This window comes from Salmo trutta, chromosome 28 (assembly GCF_901001165.1).
Source record: "Salmo trutta chromosome 28, fSalTru1.1, whole genome shotgun sequence".
Classification (NCBI taxonomy): domain Eukaryota; kingdom Metazoa; phylum Chordata; class Actinopteri; order Salmoniformes; family Salmonidae; genus Salmo; species Salmo trutta.
The window spans coordinates 6,465,016-6,484,906 of record NC_042984.1 but is presented as its reverse complement, the minus strand read 5'-3'; the positions used below and the strand labels follow the sequence as shown (position 1 = coordinate 6,484,906).

Here is a 19,891-nt window from a genome sequence, read left to right as displayed (position 1 = left end):
GTTCATAACAGTTGTCCCCAGCTGCTCATAGTGGGATGATTGAATAGAACAGCTTAGTGGTCTAGGCAGTCGGCAAATAACGAGGGTTTTTAAGTGCAACTTTATTAATGGTCATTTTGGGAAATAGCTCGGAGATTTAACGATGCACCTATGAAGGTTCTAAGGATGAACTTAGCCTTAAGATGCTTTTGGGAAACCGGGCCCTGGACAATAAATTATGTGAGACAAAACCATCTTTTAAAAAAAATTTTTTTTACATAATTTGAAGCGCAAATGTCATTTTCGAAACACACAAAACTTTTTATAATCACCATCCAGTGTAAAAAAAACCCATGTAATTTCAAAACATAACACTGTGTTTTAAGTGAAAAGTAGGCATTGGCCTAAAGCCAAAAAATAAAGGAAATTCACATGAGCACTAAAATGAGTACTCTACCCATGCTCTACCAAGGTTTTCCAGCACACAGCGTTGACCTACTACGGTAGCTATTTTGGTCTATTGTACTTCAAACAATGTGTATGCAGGTTGCTACAAACTCAAACTTTCTCAAACAGCCGAACTCATCCTCTTCAGAGGAATAATGGACTTTACAGTATCCTGCTTTTAAAATAATGTATATAAAGTACCAGTCAAAAGTTTGGACACACCTACTCATTCAAGGGTTTTTCTTTATTTTGACTATTTTCTACATTCTAGAATAACAGTGAAGACATCACAACTATGAAATAACACATATGGAATGATGTAGTAACCAAAAAAGTGTTAAACAAATCAAAATATATTTTATATTTGAGATTCTTCAAAGTAGTCACCCTTTGTCTTGATGACAGATATACACACTCTTGGCATTATCTCAACCAACTTCATGAGGTAGTCACCCGGAATGCATTAACAGGTGTGCCTTGTTAAAAGTTAATTTGTGGAATTTCTTTCCTTCTTAATGCATTTAAGCCAATCAGCTGTGTTGTGACAAGGTAGGGGTGGTATACAGAAGATAGCCCTATTTAGTAAAAGACCAAGTCCATATAATGATAAGAACAGCTTAGATAAGCAGAGACACGACAGTCCATCAATACTTTAAGACATGAAGGTCAGTCAATACGTAAAATTTCAAGAACTTTGAACGTTTCTTCAAGTGCAGTTGCAAAAACCATCAAGCGCTATGATGAAACTGGCTCTCACGAGGACCGCCACAGGAAGGAAGACCAAGAGTTACCTCTGCTGCAGAGGTAGAGTTACTAGAAATTGCAGCCAAAATAAATGCTTCACAGAGTTCAAGTAACAGACACATCCCACGGGGGGCCAGTAAAAAAATAAAAATAAAATTTAATTAAAAAAAAAAAAAATGTATGAAATGTATGCATTCACTACTGTAAGTCGCTCTGGATAAGAGCGTCTGCTAAATGACTAAAATGTAAAATGTAAATATAACATCAACTGTTCAGAGGAGACCGCATGAATCAGGCCTTCATGGTCGAATTGCTGCAAAGAAACCACTACTAAAGGACACCATTAAGAAGAAGAGACTTGCTTGGGACAAGAAACATGAGCAATGGACTTTAGATCGGTGGAAATCTCTCCTTTGGTCTGATAAGTCCAAATTTGAGATTTTTGGTATCAACCGCCGTGTCTTTGTGAGACGCAGAGTAGGTGAACGGATGATCTCCGCATGTGTGGTTCCCACCGTGAAGCATGGAGGAGGAGGTGTGATGGTGTGGGGGTGCTTTGCTGGTGACACTGTCAGTGATTTATTTAGAATTCAAGGCACACTTAACCAGCATGGCTCCCACAGCATTCTGCAGCGATACGCCATCCCATCTGGATTGCGCTTAGTGGGACTATCATTTGTTTTTCAACAGGACAATAACCCAACACACCTCCAGGCGGTGTAAGGGCTATTTGACCGAGAAGGAGAGTGATGCAGTGCTGCATCAGATGACCTGTCCTCCACAGGCTTCTAATAGTAAAGTCTGAGCAGCTGGAGAGGAGGGCATTACAGTAGTCTAGCCTAGATGAAACAAATGCATGGGCCAGTTTCTCGGCATCTGGGGCAACAGGTAGCCTAGTGGTTAGAGCTTTGGGCCAGTAACCGAAATGTTGCTAGATAGAATCCCCAAGCTGATGTAACCGATGTGAAATGGCTAGTTAGTTAGCGGTGGTGCGTGCTAATAGCGTTTCAATCGGGTGACGTCACTCGCTCTGAGACCTAAAGTAGTTGTTCCCCTTGCTCTGCAAGGGCCGTGTCTTTTGTGGCGCGATGGGTAATGATGCTTCTTGGGGTGTCAGTTGTTGATGTGTGCAGAGGGTCCCTGGTTCATGCCCAGGTTGGGGCGAGGAGAGGGACGGAAGCTATACTGTTACACTGACAAGGTAAAAATCTGTCGTTTCTGCCCCCGAACAAGGCAGTTATCTGTCATTGTAAATAAGAATTTATTCTTAACTGACTTGCCTAGTTAAATAAATAAAAAATATTTAAAATCTAGCCGAGAGATGAAGTGTGTAATTCTGGAAATGTTCCTGAGATGGTAATATGCTGTTTTGGATGTGCTCTTTATGTGGTTTTCAAAAGTTCGGCCGGGGTCAAAGGTAATGAGGCAACCATCAATGTTGAGCGTGAGGTCTGACACTTTGTTTGTAAGTTTCTTGTGGCCAGGTTGCATAATTTCCGTCTTATCAGAATGTAAAAGCAAGAAGTTTGGTTGGCATCCAATGTTTAACATCTGTGATGCAAGTCACAAAGCGGGCTGACTGTAAAGCATTGTCTGTTTTAAAAGATAAATACAATTGGGTATCATCAGCGTAGCAATCAAAGTGCATGTTGTGCTTACGTAAAACCATTACCAAGGTGCAGTATGTGCAAGGAAAATAAAAGGGGTCCAAGCATAGAACCTTGGGAAACGCCACATTAAACCTTGGAGCGTTCAGATGAATTGTTGCCCATCTGAACAAATTGATACCGCTCAGAGAGGTATGATTTGAACCAGTTGAGAACCTGTCCTCGTAGATCAACCAAGTCTTCTATTTTCGATCCATTCGAAACCCATTCTGATGCTATGCAGGGTGGCTGGTGACAGGTGGCTACTTTGAAGAATCTCAAATATTTGTTAAACACTTTTTTGGTTACTACATGATTCTATATGCTTTTTCATAGTTTTGATGTCTTCACTATTATTCTACAATGTAGAAAATAGTACAAATAAATAAAAACCCTGGAAGGAGTAGGTGTGTCCGAACTTTTGACTGGTACTGTATGTTCCCCATGTATCTTTTGTATGGATGTATTCTTGTTAATACAAATGAGTACAATTAGGTGGACGTGTCTCTTTAAGAACGTCGGTGAACACGTGTGCAGCGCTCTTCACTTGGAGAAAAAAAAGTTTGACATAAGTTTCTGAAATTACCAAGCAAGTCATCCAATTTTTTCCCCCCTACCAACAATCGTCTAAAGAGAAAGTACTGCATACTGTTGGAGAAAATTGACTTGCGACAGTGGTACAATGGACGGGATATCCCAGGTAAAAACAGCCTCTGAAAAAAGTGTTTTATGTTTGCTAAATTACATTTTCTTCTATTGCGCAAAAGGATTGCGTGGTATTTCTATTTGTGTGTTTGGTTGCATGCCTATCCTCGAATGACAACGCAACTTGGTCTACTTAGTTAGCTAATAAACTGTTTACCTTTTTTTTTGTTTCTTAAATATCAAAAGAATATTCAGACTTCAGGATTTACTCTGGACTTGGGACCCTTGAAAGAGCCCTTGGCGTTTATTAGAGTGCTCGAATGGGTAAGTTTGTTTGTTTTTCTAGATACTTATTATTAGTCTATGAAGCCCAAATGTACTCTTAAGCAATAATGGATAGGCCGTCATTGTAAATAAGAATGTGTTCTTAACTGACTTGCCTATTTAAATAAAGGTGTGTATCAATTGAACGTTTTTAAGAAAATTGGGTAATTCCTTGCTGACATGAAAGATAAGGTTCTTATGCAGCAACAACAAAAAAAAAACGTACCGCAAGCAGTATGTGATAATGTTCAGTTTCAGTGTCTGGCTCTTAAAACGCACCCTGACAGAAGATGCCTTTAGTCCAATGACCCTTATATGTCATGTCATGTAACGTAACTGATCAAGGGCTCGCTATCATCTGGCATATTATGGGGACAACTTCAATGCCTTGGAATTAATGTTTTTTTTATTTATTTTATTTTAAAATTTTGCTTAACTATGTAGTGCTAGGTCTGTGTAGTGGTAGTCTGATTTAATCAGACTGTAATACACCATTAATTGGTATATACATCGTGAAAATAGGACTGCAAAATCGTGTAAATGTTTCTTACAAGTCAGATGGTTGAATACAGTTACATTTTTAAATGACTCTACCGGTTGTCTGTTGCGTTTTGTCCAGATGGCTGAAATTTGAGACAAAATATCCAAAGGAAAGCATTGTTATGTTTACCCGACTTTATTTTTTAGAGTGCTGGTATGGACGTTGACATTTCTTTCACCTGGAACATGTTTAAAACCAAGTAAACACCCGCTGGCTTCAGTTTGTTTCACTAAGGTATGGTTAGTATGCATTGTGTGCATGTACTTCCGTCTTGTGCACACACCTTCAGTCACGAGCAAACGTGTGCACGCGATGCATGCATGCTAACTTAAATCAGCAGGTATTTACATGGTCAAGGTTAGAGAAATGTCAACTTCAATACCGTCACTCGAAAAAGTTGGGCAAACAATACTTTCCTGTGGATATTTTGTCTCAAATGAAGTATTAAAATGCATAGATAACCTGTAGAGTAAGTTCAGATGTAATTAAATTAATAATTCTGGTTTGTAAGGAACATTTGCATGACTTTGCAGTCATTTGATTCAGGCTGTATGTATTACAGCCTGATTAAGCAGACTAATGCAGACGGTGCCTTTTTAAAAAATTTTTACCGTGTCACCAGCCACCCTGCATAGCAGCAGAATGGGTTTCAAATGGATTGAAACTAGCTGGTGTTGTGATGTACTGCAGGCCGATGGTGTTGCGATGTACTACAGTTCACCTATTCATCATGTAACAACTTGGAAGTCCCGACCTAGACTACTATACTCTAACAACTTAATTGTTGCAAACTAAATATGAAGCGTTGTAGCAATCCTGTCATTTACAAGATACAACAAATATATATTTTCTGCAAGGCATGTCGACTGTCTGACTGACTAGTGGCACCAAGATGTAGAAGACAGACTCCAGTCTCCTTTAGATCTCGCTGATATGTGATATTCTACCAGTAAATGATTATTATTCTACAGTATTCACCGCCCTATACTATGGCCTCTGTAGTGTATCAATACAACAAGGCTCTACACAGCCATCTGTGAGGTGGTGTCTCTTGAGAAGTGTGTTTTTAGACATGCATCCTGTACCGCATTTTATTAAAGGATTGTTTTATTGAGGTTAATAAAAACTACTGCTCTCTACGGCGTAAGACCATCATGTCAGTACGACCACTAGTTGATTTCTCTACTGTGTTTTTCCTGCTTTTCTATAGGCTAGTGATAAATCTATTCCTGTGAGGAAAGGATGTCCTTCTGTAGAGGAAATTGTGTGTGTGTGTGTGTGTGTGTGAGTGGGAAGCCTGTGAATCATTCACGATGACTCGCTGGGCCATGATTTGAGTTCTAGATGTCTTGTTTAACATTCTACTCTTCCCTGACCGCTCAACACCTTCACACTGCTTTGAACCTGTAAAGCAAACTGCCCTTAGTTACGGGGCGAAAATCTGATATCAACTTTGGAGGGGACAATTACATGAAATTTTCTCAAGAGCAATTCCTGAGGGGGACACCAAAAGTAGTGCTGTAACACATAGCCTACATTGTAATATGGTAAATGTATATTGAGGAACCAAAGAAATAAGGTGTTTGCCGTACTCCTAACTACCGGTACCCAAAACTACACAACTAATCACAACAGCAATACCATTGCCTTTAACAAATCTTAGTTCAGTCACCAGTTTAAGTTGAGAGTGGGGGTATCCATGGCATTTTCCAATTATGTTCCTATTTTACAAGACAAAAAAATTGAGAACCTTTCATAATGTTGCCAAACAAAGACTCAACAAACTTACCTGAGACTCCCTGTCTCTGCCAGTCTGTCCCTGCATATCTGTCCCCAACTCTGCTGTCTGTGTGCCATCTGTTGCCTGCTCTGCCTAATGACATCATTGTGAAACATTTCCATTAGAATTTCATTTCTTTCTTATGAACATTTTATCAACTAGTCTTTGAGATATTAGGCTACTAGGGTTCTTACTATGCGTTTTGGTGTATTGAAAAATACTCTGATGTCCGTCTTTTATTTTTCTGCCATTTTTCTACCTGGCTGGCTCGCTTGCTACACACACACAGTGTGTAGGTTATTTACAGTAGGAGATGGGCTTCTATCATCTTCAGTCATTCTATTTGGGCTTCGATATAAAAGGTAGCTAGCAAATGTGAAATGGATTAAAATGACAAGAGTTGACAGCTGTATGAGTTCACCATTTACACAACATATGCTGCAACCTTTTGTAATTTTAATAGTTTGTTTCATATTGGCTGGCTTCCAACAATAGCTGAATTTGCAAAGCTAGCGAGCACCAATTCAGTTTCAGTGGTGTTTGCTATAATCTTTGCTACCCGGGTTAAATAAAGGTGAAATAAAATAAATAAATAAAAGTTCCCTTGCGACAATTTAGCTTTTGCAACGAGACCATTAAATATATTTAAGACAATGGTAGAAGAGAGTGTAGTTCTGTTAAGTTTGGATTTCAGTTTATCGCTAACCTTATCACAGGGACTTTGAAGCACTAACTTACATCATCTGCATGCTGATCTTGGAATAAATTGCCGATAGCAAAGATTCCATCTTTGACGACGCCACATAAATGGAATAGGTACTAGCTAGCTTAATAGTTAATATTTGCGCGCTAGCTCTGCATATTCAGCTAGTGTGTGTGTGCGCGATTGACTGGATTAACCTCACGTCAGTTACGTGCATTGAGTGCCTTTCAGACAGTAGATACGACCTCTCTGTTACCTTGCCAACTAAGGAACTGGCAGTGGATCAAACCATTGTGAGGCAAAGGGTGGGGGGGTTGCAATCTTTTGAAACTTAAAAACGCACTATTAAGTGTCTATAATCAGCACAATTGCTTTCATTGCGTATTATTAATATTATTTAAATTACATAGTTATGTTTCAGTGATATATTGGGGGGACAAATCATATTTTTCCCAGGATGGGGGGGTCGTGTCCCCCCCGTCCCTCCCGGGATTTCCGCCCCTGCTTAGTTATAGCACAGGGGTCCTTACTGCCCTACCAAGCAAAAAGGCATGAACTGAGGAGGGAGAATGCTTTTATTTACCTTGGTTTCACAGTAACTTTATGTAGTTATTGTTAACTGACCCTCATTTTCTCCTGAATACAATAGAGGCAGGATAGTTGTCCACATGATTAAGCATGTATTTAATGTAGGAAAAAAATGACATGAACAAATTTTTTGACCAAATGAGCAGTTACTGCCTTTTTGCTTGGTAGAGCAGCGTAGTCACATGTTCTAATCTGCACTGTTTGGACTGAATGTCATTTCAGAAAGAGGGTGTGTGTGTGTGTGTGTGTGTGTGTATGTATGTATGTATGTATGTATGTATGTATGTATGTATGTATGTATGTATGTATGTATGTATGTATGTATGTATGGTATGTATGTATGTATATATATAGTTTATAACTAGAGATATATATATATATATATATCTCTAGTTATAAACTATCAACTGTTTCTTTTAATTTCATTGTGTCATGTCCTTATTTGGCTTTGTCTGTCTGCAGATCTTCTCCATATTTGCCTTCGCTACGACGTCGGGTTATGCCGGCACTACGAGCATCAATGTGCAGTGCCAGGGTCGCAGCACCAGCCAAGAAATCACTGCTGTCTTTAACTACCCGTTCAGGTAAGCAGAACAGGAGAAAACGGATGAATTGTATGGGTGTGTGATGTTTCTGTTCAAAATGGCTTGTTATAATTTGGTCGTGTTCAGCGGGGGACACTGAAGCAAAATGTTTTGCAACAAAACATGACTATATTTTTACTGGACAAGCTCAGCCGATTACCTCGCTGTTTTTCCTCCGATATAAAACATTTCCTAAACGTCTCCCTACTGAACATGACCCAATACTACATGTCTCTACACTCAAAATATCATGTGTTCTTATTGGACAGTTTCTGGTACTACATCCCTGTTTCACTTGGTTTTCTCCTTACTGAACACCACCCTCTCTCTACATATCTCTGTTCTCACAGGCTGATGGCCCATCCATACAGCGTCCCCTCCTGTAAGAACGACTCCAGTACTATCCAGCTTTATCTGACAGGTGACCATTCCTCCTCAGCTGAGTTCTACGTCTGTATCGGGGTGTTTGCCTTCCTCTACAGCACCGCCAGCCTGGTGATCTACCTGGGCTACCAGCACGTCTACAGGCAGACCAGCCGCGGCCCCATTGTGGTGAGTTAACTGGGAATTGTTTGGTTCATGCTCTTTGTAGTGGTGAATGGAAGGTGGGAATTGTTTTGTTCATGCTCTTTGTAGTGGTGAATGGAAGGTGGGAATTGTTTTGTTCATGCTCTTTGTAGTGGTGAATGGAAGGTGGGAATTGTTTGGTTCGTGCTCTTTGTAGTGGTGAATGGAAGGTGGGAATTGTTTGGTTCGTGCTCTTTGTAGTGGTGAATGGAAGGTGTTGAGCAAAATCCCAGTCTATAGAATAAGTTGAAGGCTGTTAGGTTCTAATTCTGAGTAAAAACTCGACGGACACTATGAAAGCTTAAACCAAGTTTATTCTTCCCAGAGGGTCAATACAGCTCCATTAGACAAAGACATTTGTTCACACAAGCACTGATATTTAACCCTTTCTCCTAGGCTGTCTCCTCCTACACATCTGAACAGCCAATGCATCTCTGTTGCTAGACAGAACCTTAGTGATATCTGTTCTTCCTCACTTCATCTAACCAGACCTCTACCCCAAAGTGCTCACTCCTTCCCAACTCACGGCTGTCATGGTGATTGGTACCAGATTGTCTCTTCTCCTCCCAAAGGATCCCTGATGGCTAACAATAACATATCCTGACATAATGTAAACATCATACATTACCCTCTCTCCCTCAGTGACATGAATAAGTTTATTTCATATTCTCAGAACCCAACAAGGCTAAAGAACTTGAGCAGTGGCACGAAATAGCTATAGACACTTGACATCTGCGTGTGATGGGCACTTAACGAGAGAAAGGGCACTTAACAGTGGTCTGTAAATGAAAAACCAGAACTGGGGCGGGGCGTGTGGTCCTCTGGAACTGGGGCGGGGCGTGTGGTCCTCTGGAACTGGGGCGGGGCGCGTGTTCCTCTGGAACTGGGGCGGGGCGCGTGTTCCTCTGGAACTGGGGCGGGGCGCGCGTTCCTCTGGAACTGGGGCGGGGCGCGCGTTCCTCTGGAACTGGGGCAGGGCGCGCGTTCCTCTGGAACTGGGGCGGGGCGCGCGGTCCACCGGAACTGGGGCGGGGCGCGCGGTCCACCGGAACTGGGGCGGGGCGCGCGGTCCACCGGAACTGGGGCGGGTCGGGGCGTGTGTTGGTTTTTTGGTTTCTTGTGGACCAATGGATCTGGGTCAAGTACGATGTCAGATATTTGAGTTTCCAGGGGAACACGCGCCCCGCCCCAGTTGATTTAGTTTGCCCAGTACAATGGAAGCAATAGATTAGTTCCAAAAGTGCTGAATCAAGCGAACATCAAATACTTTCAAATCTTTTGACGTTTTCTGCTTCACTAATTCAAGTTTCACACAATCGGATGCATAACGATTCAACTGAAAAAGCGTGACGACTAATTATTTGGTGGTGGGATGCAGGAGTAAGCTGTTACCAAGTGAGGTTGTTTTATATGGTCCGTTTACATACTGTTTGTCTGCGTGTTTGTCTGATTTATGTTCCAACTTTCCTCTTGAACCTGCATTTTATATACTTTTATTTACAATGTCTCCTGTCCTTTCAACAGGACCTGCTGGTGACAGCAGCTTTCGCCTTCCTGTGGCTGGTGTCCTCCTCTGCCTGGGGTAAAGGCCTGACTGACGTGAAGTGGGCTACCAGCCCCTCTAACCTGGTAGGCTTAATCTCCACCTGCAAGGACGTCGGCAACAAGTGCACACCAGGAGCAGTGCCTCACATGGGGCGACTCAACTCCTCTGTGGTAGGCTATTACCTGTAGTGTTATTAATGGTGGCTACTTACAGTGCCCTCCTGAATTATTGGCACCCTAGATAAATATGAACAAAAGTCTGTGGGGGGAAAAAAAAGTATTTGTCGATCAGCTTGATCTTACACTCAAAATATCATATGAATCTAACATTTTAATTGAGTTAAAATTGTTCAAACATGTTTTGTCATCAACAAATAATAATTTTATAAAAAAATAAAAAAAACATGTATGTCACAGTTATTGGCACCCCTGAATTTAGTACTTTGTGCACCCTCCCTTTGACAATATCGCTGAGTCGTCTCCTAGAATGTTTGAGTTGGGAGAACACATCTTCCCTTTGCCAAGATAACAGCTCTGAGTAGTCTCCTAGAATCTTTGATGAGGTGGGAGAACACATAGGAAGGGATTTGAGACCATTCCTCCATAGAGAAACTCTCCAGGTCCTTGGTCCTCGCTTGTGGACTCTCCTCTTCATCTCACCCCACAGGTTTCCAATGGGGTTTAGCTCAGGGGACTGGGATGTCCTTTGCAAAAGCTTGATTCTATGGTCAGTGAACCATTTTCGTGTGGATTTGGAGGAATGCTTTGGATCGTTGTCCTGCTGGAAGATTCAACATCGACCCAGTTTTAGCCTCCTGGCAGACAGGTTCTGGTCTAAAGTCTCCTGGTACTTGGAGTCCATCATGCCAAGTATCATACCAAGGTTCCCAGGGCCTTTGGAAGTAAAACAGCCCCACAACATTTATTTTTTATTTAACCTTTATTTAACTAGGCAATTCAGTTAAGAACAATGGGGGGGCGGTATTTTGACGTCCGGATGGAAAGTGTGCCCAAAGTAAACTGCCGGTTACTCAGGCCCAGAAGCTAGGATATGCATATAGATATGCAAATTGGTAGATGTTGAGTTCCCAGGCAAATTGGTAGATTTGGATAGAAAACACTCTAAAGTTTCTAAAACTGTTAAAATAATGTCTGTGAGTACAACAGAACTGAAATGGCAGGTGAAACCCCGAGGACAAACCATCCCCCAAAAAATATATTTTCAGCATACCACTGATTTCAATGGCTGGCACTTTTATAATAGGGCAAAATCTTCACTGATTGCAGTTCCTAGGGCTTCCACTAGATGTCAACAGTCTTTAGTGTCAAGATGGTTTTTGGAAAAATGAGGAAGAAGTTGTAGTTTTTCTAAGTGGCTCCCATTTTGGCTGTAGTGTTTCCAAGCGCGTGGAGGAAAGCGCGTTCTTGGTTATTTATCTCCGGTAAAGACGACAAAGGACTTTATCGAACAAAAGGACCATTTGTAATGTAACTGAGACCTTTTGGGGTGCCAACAGAAGAAGATCTTCAAAGGTAAGGCATATATTATATCGCTATTTCTGACTTTCGTGTCGCAACTGCATAAAAATGATTTGTCATGCATTTGTATGCAGGGCGCTGTCCTCAGATAATTGCATGGTTTGCTTTTGCCTTAAAGCCTTTTTGAAATCTGATACGGCGGCTGGATTAACAAGAAGTTAAGCTTTATTTTGATGTATTGCACTTGTGATTTTATGAAAGTTAAATATTTATAATACTGTATTTTGAGTTTGGTGCTCTGCAATTTCACCGGATGTTGGCCAGGTGGGACGCTACCATCCCACGTACCCTAGAGAGGATAAGAACAAATTCTTATTTACAATGACGGCCTACCAAAAGGCCTTGTGCTGGGATAGAAAAAAGAAATCTATCTAATCACACACACACACCACAGTTGAAGTCTGAACTTTACATACACCTGAGCCAAATACATTCAAACTCTGTTTTTCACAATTCCTGACATTTAATCCTAGTAAAAATTCCCTGTTTTAGGGAATTAAGAATGTGAAATGTCAGAATAATAGTGATTTATTTCAGCTTTTTTTCTTTCATCACATTCCCAGTGGGTCAGACGTTTACATACACTCAATTAGTATTTGGTAGCATTGCCTTTAAATTGTTTATCTTGGGTCAAACGTTTCGGGTAGCCTTCCACAAGCTTCCCACAATAAGTTGGGTGAAATTTGGCCCATTCACCCTGACAGAGTTGGTGTAACTGAGTCAGGTTTGTAGGCTTCCTTGCTCGCACACACTTTTTCAGTTCTGCCCACAAATTTTCTATGGGATTGAGGTCAGGGCTTTGTGATGGCCACGCCAATTCCTTGACTTTGTTGTCCTTAAGCCATTTTGCCACAACTTTGGAAGTATGCTTGTGGTCATTGTCCATTTGGAAGACCCATTTTGGTCATTGTCCATTTGGAAAACCCATTTGCGTCCAAGCTTTAACTTCCTGACTGATGTCTTGAGATGTTGCTTCAATATATCCACATAATTTTCCATCCATCTGATGCCATCTATTTTGTGAAGTGCACCAGTCCCTCCTGCAGCAAAGCACCCCCACAACATGATGCTGTCACCCCCATGCTTCACGGTTGGGATGGTGTTCTTTGGCTTGCAAGCCTCCCCCTTTTTCCTCTAAACATAAAAGTTATATTTTTGTTTTATCAGACCAGAGGACATTTCTCCAAAAAGTACGATCTTTGTCCCAATGTGCAGTTGCAAACCGTAGTCTGGCTTTTTTTTATGGCGGTTTTGGAGCAGTGGCTGCTTCCTTGCTGAGAGACCTTTCAGGTTATGTCGACATAGGACTCGTTTTACTGTGGATATAGATAATTTTGTACCCGTTTCCTCCAGCATCTTCACAAGGTCCTTTGCTGTTGTTCTGGAATTGATTTGCACTTTTCGCACCAAAGTACGTTCATCTCTAGGAGACAGAACGCATCTCCTTCCTGAGCGGTATGACGGCTGCGTGGTCCCATGGTGTTTATACTTGCGTACAATTGTTTGTAAGCGTTCAGCCGTTTGGAAATTGCTCCCAAGGATGAACCAGACTTGTGGAGGTCTACAATTGTTTTTCTGAGGTCTTGGCTGATTTTCTTTTGATTTTCCATGATGTCAAGCAAAGAGGCACTGAGTTTGAAGGTAGGCCTTGAAATACATCCACAGGTACACCTCCAATTGACTCAAATTATGTCAATTAATCAGGGAAATCACCCTGGGAACTCAACTCAAAAACAAGTTTTACATGCCAACCTGAGTTTTCGCTTGAGAACCGAGTTCCATTCTGGCTGCAGAGTTCAATCCATGTATATTACATATAGCCTCAATTCATTTTCAACAAATTGTAACGTGCAGCTTTTGCCATTGAGAAATGTGACTCTTCCTTACTAAGAAACATGGTTTTTGTCTTGACTAAAATATGTGTTTTTGTCCTCTTATGGCAGATCTTTGGATTCCTCAACCTAATACTGTGGGGTGGTAACTGCTGGTTCATCTTTAAGGAGACGCCCTTCCACAAGACGGCCAACCCCCTTGGTGATGCCGAGGAGGGTTTAGGTGTCAGGCCCATGACTTCCTAACTAGGCAGCAGTTCCCTGCTGTCATCGGATACGTTCCAGACTGCATGCAAAGCAGTTGCACTGCACAAATTAACCAATCCTAACTTCCACTCAAATTTGCAATTTGTCTACCATTGGCATCGATGCATGACTATGTGGAAGTGAAGATTTGCCCTTATGTGATTTCTGACTTGTTAAACACTTAAGTGTTTTGAGATTTGGTGTGTGTGTTTCTTTTGCAGACGATCTGGTATGGGGCCGAAATTCCCTCCCGCCAAGTAGTTCCTACATTATACCGTTTCCAATGCCTTGTGAAGTTGCATGTCTCATTCGGTGCAAATGCTGCTTAGAAATGTCTTCTAGTAGCTTATTACGTTGGAAACAGTTTCTTTTCATGCATTGCCAACATTGACAGCTCCACATTTATTATTAAAAAGGGTTCCTAAGTGGTCCATTTTTTTAAGTTATCTAAATGGGTACAAAACTGAACCCAGAGAACACGGAAGGGGGGACGCCATACATTTAGGTCAGAACTAGTTTTGTTTCATGCAGGTAACTGTTTAGTTTAACAGTATATCCAACACAACGATCAAATGCGTCCCTCAGTTTATTGTCAAGACGTGTGAATTTCTTTTTGTTCATTAGAAACCAGTGTTTTTCGTCTCACACTGTTATTTTGAGGATAGTTGAGTGTTTTTGTTTATATTAAAAAAAAAAGATCAATGTATATCAATAACAAGCTGTTATTCTCTCACACTCTGCTTGTTATTTACCAATTATAATAAATATTCACTCCGTTTTGAAATGGTCAGACATTTCAAGTGATGCTGAAAGCCATGGATCACCAGCTAATGTAGATTCAGCTGCAGGCAGGTTTTATTTTATTTAACATTTTTTTTTGTGGATGGTCGGGGCAGGAGAACATTAATTACAAATCATTTATAGATTGCAAGAAATCCAAACAGATGTAATATTTTGACTGAAACATGATTACAAACCTTCCATTTGAATACGATCACGTATCTCTCTGATGCGTGGGACTACTTTGAAAACATGTTCAAAATTAAAATCACTTGTTGCTGATTCGCTGGTGTTTTTTTAGAGTCTTATGTCCAACAATTTAGAACAATTGCTCAGTAAGCTTGGCGGGCCAAATGACATCAATCTGGCCCGCAGGCCATCAGTTGGGGGAACCCTGCCATAAGCAATCCTACAGTACTTACTGTCATATCTTTGAAATGTGCCTTTTTTCCCCCCTGTTGTGCAGCATGGTTTGTCATATTGTTTTAACAATGTTGTAAGAAAATAAAGCCATCAAAACTCCTGTTTTTCACGCCTACCTCACAGTATTGATGACACATCCCTTTGTCACCTACCATTTCAGTTCTTACCACTTCAGTTATGCAAAAATACTGAAGACTGCTTTAAGTTACTTGTATGTTTTTGGTGCCTCTCTTCTACCTCAATGTGATGGGAAGGCAGAACTACTTCTAACTGTCAATGAACTCCTGCTCTGCTTTTAATTTACCTTGTGTATTTTATGTTTCAAATTATCGCCTTCATTCACTCATTTTATTTGGAGAGAAAGGTCAAATGTTATGTATCATTTTTTTTTCAAACGCTATAAATTATTAAAGGGAAAGAGTTGGTAAAGAACGCCAAGGTAACCTGTCTAGATGACTAACGCCACGTAGCACTCACATCTGTAGCCGTGATGTACTTTGGAAGGCTGATTATCGTGGCTCACAACACCATCATCCCAGAAACCGTTGACCAGCACTTCATAGTTACAGATGTAAATGCTACAGGGCGATTAGTCATGTAAACAGGATACCTTTTGAGTTCTTAGGAACAGGGACCATGGTGGTCAGTTTGAAACGTGTTGGAATTACAGACTAGGACGAGGAGAGATCAGTTACATCATTTCAACACCAGATGGCACTAAAACATTACATTCTATACAGAGTAACTATCAACCCCCCTGACATTAATCCATTGGCACTAGACTAGGTCTGTATATTGTTTTATTAAATGTTATACTTAATTAAAAAGGACAGATATTCAAATCTATTCTACTCGATACTGTACATTAACATTCTATAATGTTCTACTTTCCTGAACGAGGCCTACTGGACCGGTGCATACTGTATCAAAACATTTCCAAGTTATCCCTGCCTGTTTCAGACAGTTTGCTTCCATTTGGTTCATAGTGAATACCATCTAACGTCCCAGCATACACCTCACCAGACACAGGTCATCATACTCATAATGGTGTTCCAACAAAAACAAAACAGACCTGAAGGTGTGAGTTGCTAGCATCTAACCTTTCAGAGGCCGGCTGTTTATAACTATTATTATTATTATTATTATTATTCAAATCAGTAGTAGCTGCAAGGAGTTGGGAAAAGAGGAATCTTAAAATAGATCTCTGAGGAGGGAGAGAGAGGCTGAAACACAGCCTTGCAATCCACAGAGAAGAGAGTTCAGGCAGTCATTGAATGTAGAGATACATTTACTGTATGACAAAACGATTGCACGAGAGAGAACATTATTTCCAGAGAGAAACACTGTTCATTGTAGCTTTATAGCTTTGAAGACAAGCCTTTTTAACTTTCCTCGAGGGTGATTCTGCCATTGAAAAAAGGAATACTGTACTCCAACAATGGACGTGTCTAATCATATGAACTATTCTAGATTCCAGTCTGTGTAGATATTGCAATGAGGATTTATTTCAGTCTATGAATCAGCTTCAAGCAAATCGTTTTTTTATATAATGCTAATTTAATAACCCTAGACCCACTGCACAGAGTGGAGTACAATAGTCTTTCATTAGTGAGGGCTAGAGAGTCCAAGGTGAGTCAGCACCATGGACAGCTCTACAGGGCTAGAGAGGCCAAGGTGAGTCGGCACCATGGACAGCTCTACAGGGCTAGAGAGACCAAGGTGAGTCAGCAACATGGACAGCTCTACAGGGCTAGAGAGACCAAGGTGAGTCGGCACCATGGACAGCTCTACAGGGCTAGAGAGACCAAGGTGAGTCGGCACCATGGACAGCTCTACAGGGCTAGAGAGACCAAGGTGAGTCGGCACCATGGACAACTCTACAGGGCTAGAGAGACCAAGGTGAGTCGGCACCATGGACAGCTCTACAGGGCAAGAGAGACCAAGGTGAGTCGGCACCATGGACAGGGCTAGAGAGGCCAAGGTGAGTCAGCACCATGGACAGCTCTACAGGGCTAGAGAGGCCAAGGTGAGTCAGCACCATGGACAGCTCTACAGGGCTAGAGAGGCCAAGGTGAGTCAGCACCATGGACAGATCTACAGGGCTAGAGAGGCCAAGGTGAGTCAGCACCATGGACAGCTCTACAGGGCTGGAGAGGCCAAGGTGAGTCAGCACCATGGACAGCTCTACAGGGCTAGAGAGGCCAAGGTGAGTCAGCACCATGGACAGCTCTACAGGGCTAGAGAGGCCAAGGTGAGTCAGCACCATGGACAGCTCTACAGGGCTAGAGAGGCCAAGATGAGTCAGCACCATGGACAGCTCTACAGGGCTAGAGAGGCCAAGGTGAGTCGGCACCATGGACAACTCTACAGGGCTAGAGAGGCCAAGATGAGTCAGCACCTGGACTGAGGGCTTGTAGGCCTGTTGTAAGGCAGGTCCTCACCAGACATCACCAGCAACAACGTCGCCTATGGGCACAAACCCACCGTCGCTGGACCAGACAGGACTGGCAAAAAGTGCTCTTCACTGATGAGTTACGGTTTTGTCTCACAAGGGGTGATGGTCAGATTCGCGTTTATCATTGAAGGAATGAGCGTTACACCGAGGCCTGTACTCTGGAGCGGGATGACAGCATGACAATGCCACCACCCACACTGCTCGTTCTGTGATTTCCTGCAAGACAGGAATGTCAGTGTTCTGCCATGGCCAGCGAAGAGCCCGGATCTCAATCCCATTGAGGACATCTGGGACCTGTTGGATCGGAGGGTGAGGGCTATGGCCATTCCTCCCCAGTGGGGTAACATCTCACAGCAAGAACTGGCCAATCTGGTGCAGTCCATGAGGAGGAGATGCACTGCAGTACTTAATGCAGCTGGTGGCCACACCAGATTCTGACTGTTACTTTGTTCAGGGACACATTCCATTTCTGTTAGTCACATGTCTCTGGAACTTGTTCAGTTTATGTCTCAATTGTTGAGTCTTGTTATGTTCATACAAATATTTACACATGTTAAGTTTGTCGAAAATAAATGCAGTTGACAGTGAGAGGACGTTTCTTTTTTTTGCTGAGTTTACGTGATCGTAGTTCGTCTATTTTATTATCGATTGATTGTACGTTGGCTAATAGGACCGATGGTAAAGGTAGATCACCCTACCGGCAACGGATCCTTACAAGGCAACCGGACCGGCGTCCACGATACCTCAGTCTGTTCCTCCTGTGAATGACGGGAATTAGGGCCCTGTCGGGCATCTGAAGTAAATCCTTCCTGTCTGACTTGTTGAAGAAGAATTCCTCCAGTACGAGGTGAGTAATCGCTGCTCTGATATCAAGAAGCTCTTTTCGGCCATAAGAAACAGTGGCAGAAACATTATGTACAAAATAAGTTACAAATAACACAAAAAACACACACAATAGCACAATTGGTTACGGGATCGTAAAACGGCAGCCATCCATTATTTTCAATCATCTCTCCTATTCCCCAGAAGAACCAACCTGCATATGGAAACTCCCTCTAGCCCATGCCTACACCAATCCAATGCTTTTAAACTAGTGAGGAGTAGTGAACAGGTGCACACTTCAGGAGGAAGGAGAGATTATTGGGACGCAGCCATAGAGAGACAGGTGATGAGGTGCCAGAGGATTGGCTGGTGATGAAGATAGATTAGGCCTGTATCTGTTATCTGTAATAAGGAAAAAACACACAGGGTTATGGGGGTCAGTATGTTCCAGCATTGTCTGTCTGACATCTCCCTACTGGGCAGTAGGGAGACAGACAGGGGAGGACAGACAGACAGAAAGACAGACAGACAGACAGGGGAGGAGAGACAGACAGATAGACAGAAACAGACAGGGGAGGAGAGACAGACAGACAGACAGACAGACAGACAGACAGACAGACAGACAGACAGACAGACAGACAGACAGACAGACAGACAGACAGACAGACAGACAGACAGACAGACAGAAACAGACAGACAGACTTGCAGAGAGAAAAATAAAAACTCTGTCTTTAGATGTCTCGCTGCCGGATCCTTCCTTGTCTTCTGAAACGTCGTTGTGTGATGGGTGGAATTATTGGAGAGTAACATGCTTTTTCATTCTATTACATTATACATTCAATGGTCCTGTGTGGCTCAGTTGGTAGAGCATGGTGTTTGCAACGCCAGGGTTGTGGGTCCGATTCCCACGGGGGACCAGTACGGAGCAAAAATGTATGAAATGTATGCATTCACTACTGTAAGTCGCTCTGGATGAGAGCGTCTGCTAAATGACTAACATGTAAATGTAATGATTGGCTGTCAGCCACTCGGTTCCTTGTTCCTATTTCAGTACAATCTTATTCATACATTTCTCCATTACATCAGAAATGACTTATCGGTGTTACTATGACAGCATCTGTTGTAATGTTTTCATTAGACAAGCACGTCACTGTTGAATAAAAGAAATGGCTGGTAAAGTCACTGTTCAATTCAAGATTAAAACGCTGTCATCACCACAAGTAAATCCCAAACCGGTGAGCACAGTAGAGTTCTGTAGCATAGCTTATCATGCCAACCCAGCCCATCCTTCCTGTGTCTGTATCTCCCTCCAGCTCCTCCTTCCTGTGTCTGTATCTCCCTCCAGCTCCTCCTTCCTGTGTCTGTATCTCCCTCCAGCTCCTCCTTCCTGTGTCTGTATCTCCCTCCAGCCCATCCTTCCTGTGTCTGTATCTCCCTCCAGCCCCTCCTTCCTGTGTCTGTATCTCCCTCCAGCTCCTCCTTCCTGTGTCTGTATCTCCCTCCAGCCCCTCCTTCCTGTGTCTGTATCTCCCTCCAGCTCCTCCTTCCTGTGTCTGTATCTCCCTCCAGCTCCTCCTTCCTGTGTCTGTATCTCCCTCCAGCCCATCCTTCCTGTGTCTGTATCTCCCTCCAGCCCCTCCTTCCTGTGTCTGTATCTCCCTCCAGCCCCTCCTTCCTGTGTCTGTATCTCCCTCCAGCTCC

General features: G+C 42.3%; 1 protein-coding gene across 1 annotated transcript; it reads left to right on the top strand.

The window, feature by feature from the left end:
* Positions 1-3,340: 3,340 nt before the first annotated feature.
* On the top strand, positions 3,341-15,027 carry LOC115165328 (synaptophysin-like protein 2). The gene is made up of 6 exons (XM_029718398.1): positions 3,341-3,516; positions 3,708-3,785; positions 7,860-7,981; positions 8,332-8,533; positions 10,073-10,264; positions 13,576-15,027. Exons 1-6 carry the CDS (start codon positions 3,499-3,501, stop codon positions 13,708-13,710), a joined length of 747 nt encoding a protein of 248 aa, XP_029574258.1. The 5' UTR covers positions 3,341-3,498; the 3' UTR covers positions 13,711-15,027.
* The last annotated feature ends 4,864 nt before the right edge of the window (positions 15,028-19,891 follow it).